The sequence below is a fragment of the Herpailurus yagouaroundi genome, unplaced genomic scaffold, assembly GCF_014898765.1.
Source record: "Herpailurus yagouaroundi ecotype Mexico unplaced genomic scaffold, PumYag 186, whole genome shotgun sequence".
Classification (NCBI taxonomy): domain Eukaryota; kingdom Metazoa; phylum Chordata; class Mammalia; order Carnivora; family Felidae; genus Herpailurus; species Herpailurus yagouaroundi.
In genome coordinates this window covers 40,529,264-40,536,690 of record NW_024412417.1, presented here as the reverse complement: position 1 = coordinate 40,536,690, position 7,427 = coordinate 40,529,264, and the positions used below count along the sequence as shown (strand labels likewise).

The following is a 7,427-nucleotide window of genomic DNA, read 5'->3' as shown; positions in this document are numbered from 1 at the left end:
GGGACGGGGCTGTGGCGGGGAGGCCGCATCCCTCCCTCCCTCTCCAGTGTCCCCCAGCCAGATCTGCGTGCAGGCAGCCTGCCCCCCCCCCCCGCCCCCGCATTAACCGCTCTTTCTCCCCTTGCAGCACCTACGTCCCTGTCCCCGCGAAGATCAAAGTGAAAAAGAATAAGGTGAGTCGAACTCGGCCCCTTCTCCTCTGAGCTCAGGCTCGTTTGGAAGGAGCTGTACGAGGTTGGAGAGCACCACCTCCCCCCTCTGCCGGCGCCTGGCTGCAGAGAGCCCTTGGGCCCCCCGTGCCCGCGGAGGCCGTAGCCCCCACTCAGCTTCCCTGCTCCACAAACACCGGCAAAGTGTCCCCGAGTGGGGGGTCCCGGACCAGCAGCGTCACTGGGGTCCTGTCACAGATGCAGAGACTCAGACCCACCCCAGACCTGCTGAATCAGACACTCTAAGAGGAGGGGAGGGGGCAGCGATCCGGCCTTTTACCAGCCCTCCAGGGATGCTGATGCCGGCTGCTCTTTGAGACCCAGCGCTGTGTGGCGTGAGCTTCTCAAAGCCAGACCTCCCCTCCTGCCTCCATAGCTCCATCGTCCCCAGGGGGCCCCTGGTAGGGGGGTTGGCCAAGACGTGGGCAAAGGGCGGAAGGATGGAAGAAGTGAAGTGTCCACCCCACTGGTCCTTTGCATATGCTGTCCTCTTCAGATGGTGAGGTCAAGATCAGAGAGGTCGAGTAACTTGCTCAGGAACACACAGCCAGTTTGTGGTATGGCTGGACCCGGGCCTCCAGCCCCTGCCATTTGCACGGGTGCACCGCCCAGGGAACGGGGGGAGCCCTATGTGGGCCCAGTGGGTACATGGGAAAGCCTCCCAGAGATGGCAGTCCCTTGAGGCCTGGCTGAGTGATGACCGGAGACCTGCATGGTCCTCTGTTCCAGTCCATTCCTGGGGGTTGGCCTTCGGCTTCCTGGACATGCATTCCCTCTACCGCCTGAGACGTCCCCTTCGCTGTCCTCGAAGCAGCCGTGGGGGTGGAGTCAAGGGCAGGTCTGATTCCAGGCACCTCCCAGCTTGGCCACCCTGGCTGTGTGACACCGGGCACAACACCTAGGCTCTCTGAGCGCGGTTTCCTCATCTATAACACGAGGAGAGGGAAAGCTAGCGCGTGGGGTCATGTCGTGGCACAGAGATCATTCGACGGGTGGGCGGCTCAGCCCCTGCGTTTTCCTGCCCCGTGACGGAGGCGTCCCTGACCCCGCCGCATGCTGTTCCCTGGAACCTCCCTGGCCTGATGTGAATGTCACCGGAAGCCCTTTTCTCAGCCAGCCTTCTCCCCACCCCCACCCCCGTACTTTATTGCCTTTCTGCTTCATTTCCCTCCACGGCTCCACAGTTGTGTTCTATCTAGCACTCTCTGCCTCCGTGGTTAGGCCACCGCCGGTCCTTCCCACTAGGAGGGAAGGCCCACGAGGGCAGGGCTGCTGGCTCTGTTCGCTGCTCTGTCCCCCACGGCCACGGCCGTGTGGGGCACCCAGCAGGTGCTCACGAGGGGCCCTGTCCTCTCCCCGCAGATCCTGATCTATCATCCGGCCTTCATCAAATACGTCTTTGACAACTGGCTGCAGGGCCACGGGCGATACCCATCCACCGGCATTCTGTCTGTCATCTTCTCGCTGCACATCTGCGATGAGGTACACCCGCCCCCCGTGCCTGCCAGGCCGCCCCGCCCCGGGGGGGAGCCCCGCATCCCGCGTCTCTCTGAGCATCCGGGACTGTGTCTGCAGTCAGGCTGACCCCCGGCCTCACCCGGGCCCCGACGTAGCTCTCCTCCCAGAAGCTCCGGTTCCTTATCTCTACGCTCTGGGCATTCCCGAGAACGTTGGCAGGGGCAAGGGTTCTGGCTCGCTCTGTGCAGGCTCCCGAGGCCGAGTCACAGCTGGCGTGTGGAGGCTCGGATCTGGGGGCACAATAATGGAGCAGGTCGTAATGGGGGAGAGCTGGGGTCTCGATCCCGGCCGCTCTTGGAATCGTCCCCAGAGCTAAATCCCAGCACCCGGCCCACGCCCAGGCCCGTGTTCGCCAGAATTTCTGAAGGTGCAAACCAGGCACCCAGGGCTTCCACTCTTCCCCGACACTGAGAACCAGTGATCTTGCCAAGTGCGTGTTGTGTTTCCCTTCGTGGGTCTGCCAAGCCATGTTGGTTTGGGGTGCTCACTGCCACCCTGGGCAGAGGAGCAGGGGGGCCACGACACCTACACCCTTCTTCCTCCCTGGCCCTGTGTCGGGCGGGGCAATCAGATGTCACAGGCAGCCATCCCCGCCCCTGCCCCACCTGGATCCTGGGGGACATCCATGGAGGGGGGAGAGGTTGTTCTGTCACCACCCTCCCCGTGAACCCGCACCGTCGCCAGGAGCCTGGGCTGTCTCTCCCAGAAGCCACCTCTCGTCCTCACCTCCACCCGGCTGCCTCAGAAACGCTACTCCCTTCTCTTCCCTCCTGCCCCGGGGCCGCTGTGGCCCTGCCGGCCTTCGCAAGAAAGCTGTGCTGGCCAGCTGGCCACCGAGGTGTCTCCTGCCCCCGGTGGGGCCCCACCCCCCAAATCTGCCCTCCCCGCTGCCGCAGCCCGGACAGCATTTCCTCTCCCTGGAGGGCCTGTTCCTTCCTGGACATCTTCAACGCCTCCCCCGAGACCCAATTCAAGTGTCACCTGCTATCTCAGATCCCTTGCGTCCTTGGCCCTGCTGTCCTCTGTGCTGCGGGAGCCCTGACGTCAGCCCCCGTCCTCACTGGTGCTTGTGGTAAGTCACAGGCTCCAAGGTCTGAGACCTGACTCCCGAGTCCCTGATTTCCCCAGCACCCACCCAGGTGGCCCCGGTGATGAACTCTGACGTATTTATCGCAGTGCTTGGCACAGAGTAAGTGCTCAGTAAATGCTGGTCACGTGTGGGAAAGGCCCCCCTGGCCACTGGCCAGTGAGGGCTCCCGAACCGCATGGATATTAGCCTCAGGGAAGAAAGAGTTCAGCACCTGCCACCTGCCTCAACGCGGTCATTCTTCTTGGCCCATTTTCCGGATGAGGGACGCGAGGCTCAGAATAGCGGTTTGGCGCTCGCTGGCTCCACCAGGCAGAGCTGGGAGCCCTGCTGGCACCTCCACTCCCCCTCCCCAGTCCCAGGAGCCTCCCTCTGAGAAGAGGCTGTCCTGCCCCCGCACCCTCGGGGCCACCCACGCGCTGGCCTCCCGCCGTGCCTTCTGGCGTTACACTTGACTTTTACGGAACTTGCTTTTGCTGCCCTGAGCCCCCGGGAGTTCCAGTAAGGAACCGGACGGGTTCTACGGAGAAGGGTTTCTAGGAGTCTTGGGAAGCATTGCTTACAGACTCGGGAGATGCCTGCAGGCTCCCCTTCTTAGAGGTTTTGCCTGTGGCCCTGCCGTCTGGTTCTGACCTTTGTTTTGCCCCCGCAGGTAGACTTGTACGGCTTCGGGGCAGACAGCAAGGGGAACTGGCATCACTACTGGGAGAACAACCCATCGGCGGGGGCTTTTCGCAAGACCGGGGTGCACGATGGAGACTTTGAGTCCAACGTGACGGCCACCTTGGCGTCCATCAATAAAATCCGGATATTCAAGGGGAGATGACGCTGCACAGGAGAACTGAGGCACGCCTCTCTGTGTCCAGCCCCAGCCTCTCGCTGGGGCCATTCTGTCCTGGGAGCTTTGAGGGCCAGCCTCGGGGGTGGGGGCGTTCAGGTGCCCCTCGCGGCCTCCCGCGAGCCAACATTTGGCAGCGTCTGCTCAGCAAGGTCCCCGAGCCCCGCCGGGTCTGCGAAGGAAGTCTCAGAACTGGTCTTAGATGGAGAGGGCCCCTCACTGCTGTCCCGGAGCTGGAGGGAGGTGGGGAGATGCGGGGGAGGGTCCAGTCTCCAAACACCGAGGTCCCTTTGGCTTCTGGGGAGGGGGCAGATACTTGGGACTCTGTGTTCTAAAGGAAAGGACAGTTTTCCGGGACGGATGGGCGGAGACTTTTCCTCTGCCCGGGGACCCAGGGAAGACCTCAGGACAGAGCCGTGTTGGACCATGTGGACACTGGGGGCAAGATGGTGCCTTTCTTTGCACGATGCCCGGCCCCTCCCTCACTTGGCTCGACAACCCCCCGCCCCCCGCCACCCCGCTGTCGTCCCAAAGCTCATTTACGGTGGCCGGAGAGGCTCCCCGCCCCGAAGGTCTTCACAGACTCGTGGCAGAGCGTTTCAGGCCCCGGCAGATGTCTTCTTCCCCAGCCGATGTCCCTGGAGCGATGGATCTTTGTGGCTGTAACCGTGGCTGAGAGCAGATCTGACCACTTCCGCGTGCCTTTGTGTCTGGGGAGAAACACGCGCATTGGCCAAAACAAGGCAAAAGCCTTGACTCGGGAGAGGGGACCCCCAGCAATGCCTCCCCCTTGCCCTGTAGCTCGGGGGCATCTTTTCTAGTTTCCTGAGGCAGCGCCTGAGTTGGAGCAGAGCTAGGATGACGGGCAGTGCTGTCCAGAGGCGCGTCAGCCGGGGAGCATCATTCTTGCTTACGTTCACAGACCGTTGGATGTGGCGCCCATGACCTTCCAAGGCCACGCGCATAACCTCCACCAGCCGGCACTTTCCCCAAGGAAACCCACGCTCTGGGCCACGTCCCTGCTGGCCACCTGCACGGTGTCCTGAGGGCTGCAGGGCCATCCCACGAACATGAGTTTCAGAGCGGGAGAAGACATACCTCATTCTCTCCCTCCCGGGCTGCGCTGATCTTTCCTCTTCAGCCTTCCTGATTATTTATTGATTTATTCTTTTAACTCCGCTGACGTCGTGTGCACTTTGTGGCTCTGTGGCTGGTCCTGACGGCTTAATTGAGCTTGTTCTTGCTTCGCCTGGCAGCCGGGGAGTGGGGGAGCTTGAATCTAGGTTCTTGGGGAGCTTCGGACTCGGGGTGGGGGGCGTCTAGGGCTTGGGGGCTTGCCGGTGGGCCGATCCCAGGGTTTCAGGTTGGCAGCTTTGCAGGGTGCTCCGTACCTCCTTCCCTTCGGCCCCACCTTCCTTCCTCGTCATCGTGGATTGGATTCAGTCTCGGGCTAAGAATCTCCAAAACAGAGCGGGACTCCCTTGGGGCCGGGTGGGGAGTGGGGTCACACGTATAGGAGGACAGTGATTGTTGGCTCTAGTTACTGACCCTTAATCAGAAAAACCGTTTTTCCTGTTGAGAGCGTTTGCTAACAGGCCATGCCACCTTGAGGAGGCGTGACAGCTTCCTGGGGGAGCGTGAGGCATGCCAGTCTCGGAAGCCACGGGGCCTGTCTCCTGCGCTCTTGCGGCTCTCTGGCAAGCCCCGTTCTCCCGGCTGCAGCCTCTCCCTCTACAAACAAGGAGGGAGGCATGTTGTCAGCTGCGGGGCCACAGGTGGTGTTGGGCAGTTCCCAGGGGTCCCCAGAAATGGCATGCCGCGTTTGTCTCCCCCCCAGGCCTGTGCATATGAGCATCGTCACTGGGAGAGATTCCTTAGCCTTCATTAGATTCTCAGAGATTCAGAATCCAGAATGTGATGTATAAAAAAAACAACAACAACACACAAATGACGTGTGCCCGTTTTAAAGTCCTCCAAAGCATGAGACTCTCGTGACCGGTGAAGGCTCATCAGTCACTGTGAGGTCGTCATCTTGATCATCCACGCTCAGAGACTAGAGCAGGCGTCTGTCGATTGGCTGATTGAGCCCAGGGACAGCCCTTGAGACCCGTGGCCACGGAGACAGGGAGCAGGGTGGACTCCCGAGCTCTTCCTGGGCCCATACAGGGGTGACAGGTTCAGGGCGCGCAGTCGGCTCCTGGGTGTTGCTGAGTCAGAACAGGTCCCCGTGGGGAGGAGGCGCAGGCTGTCCGGCCCGGCTGCCCGGTCCTGGCCGTCTCGCCCTCCTGCTAGGCCTGTTCAAGCCCGCCTGCCTTCCCACTTAACAGATCAGAAGAGCAGGAGCCAGGGAAGGGAAGCGACTTGCAAAAGTGAACCAACAACCGTGACGGCACGAGTCAACCATTTTGAGCAAAACCAGGAAATCGTCGGCTCCCTGTTTAAAACATCCTGAGGTGGGCTTTCCCAGCTGGGTTCCATCCAGCATCTCAGAGAACTGTGATGGGGGGTGGGCCTCTGCCTTCTCCCCCAGGCTCGTCCCCAGGCTGCCCGTGGTGGCCCTGGCAAGCCCTGGTGTCTGCCTTTTGCCGCCATCCCCCCAGTGGGGGAGAAACCTTGCTCCTCCCAGTGCCCCAGCACACGTTTGTGTTCATTGGCTTGGCAAAGGGGTCTAAACCCGACACGCTCCAATCATTGGGACTGGGATCGACTGCGCTGATTGGCTTAAGCCTGTTAGCGTCTCTACCCGGGGTAAGGATGGCTGAGAATTGGGCAAGACTGTTTCCCACAGAGCATTGAGCGTGCTGTGGGCGGGATAACGAGAAACCCCCAGCCAGAGGAGGCTCTCGAGTGTCCACCCCGCTCACTGTTGGACTCCCAGCCAAGGGCTCTGCCAGGTCCCAGGCACAGGGCTCCTGGGAGGCCAGCCCCGGGCCCCAGGTATGGAGCAGAGGTGTCCCCGCCCGCAGTCATCAGTGCTGAGCCTAAAGCCAGAAAGATGGGGGCTGAGGAGGAAGAGAGATCTCGGCGCTCTCTCCAACCCCCAGTGAGCCAGGAGCCACCTCCTGCAAAACCAGCACCTGCTTCCACAGGCCCCCCTGGAGCCTCTGCCCTTACCCCCTCCCCCCGTCAGGGCACAAAGCAGGGCAGGTTTGTAGCGTCTGGCCCCCAGAGCCATCGAGCAGAAAAGAAAGTTCTTGAACCCATGCCTTTTGAGACTCTGGCTTCAGCGGGTGTTGTCGGGCAAACCCCACGGGCTGTGCTCAGTGGGAGAAGCCAGATACAAAAAAACAGGACTTAAAATAGGGAATCCAGACAAGAAGGTGGGGAGGGCGATTCTTGTAAGTGCTGGGGGGCAAGAAGGGCTGGGCCTCTGGGTCAAGGGTGGAGTGGAGTCCCAGAGGGTATTTCGAGCCGTGACCTCTGCTTTAAGTGTTCTCGTCAAGGCAGACCCGAACGCAAAAACGGGAAACGGAAAAGAGCTCACCGTCCCCCACGTGGGGAGCACCAGAAATGCTTCCTCCAGGGAAGGACAAGCCCCGAGTGGCCGCTGTCCAGCGACAGATGGCCGGCCGCTGGCCACGTGCCATCGGGAGCCAGCAGCTGCCCCTGTGCCACCCCCCCGCCGCCCCCCAGAGCTCGGGGTTATCACCGTGTCCATCACGGACATCTGGTTGGAAGCAGACAGGCCCACAGGCCATGTGGTCTGGGAGAAGGAGTCAGCTTTCCGCTTTCTCGTCCTGAAGAACCTCCGCCTCTGGGGCACAGAGAGAAGGTG

General features: G+C 61.5%; 1 protein-coding gene across 1 annotated transcript in view; it reads left to right on the top strand.

Moving 5' to 3' along the window:
* Nucleotides 1–5,583, top strand: part of ST3GAL1 (ST3 beta-galactoside alpha-2,3-sialyltransferase 1) — a 95,815-nt gene extending 90,232 nt beyond the window's left edge. Inside the window, exons 6-8 of the mRNA XM_040494602.1 lie at nucleotides 9–173; nucleotides 1,572–1,691; nucleotides 3,467–5,583. Of these exons, the coding sequence (XP_040350536.1) occupies nucleotides 9–173; nucleotides 1,572–1,691; nucleotides 3,467–3,640 (459 nt within the window). The 3' untranslated portion in view covers nucleotides 3,641–5,583. The remainder of the gene's footprint in view (nucleotides 1–8; nucleotides 174–1,571; nucleotides 1,692–3,466) is intronic.
* The last annotated feature ends 1,844 nt before the right edge of the window (nucleotides 5,584–7,427 follow it).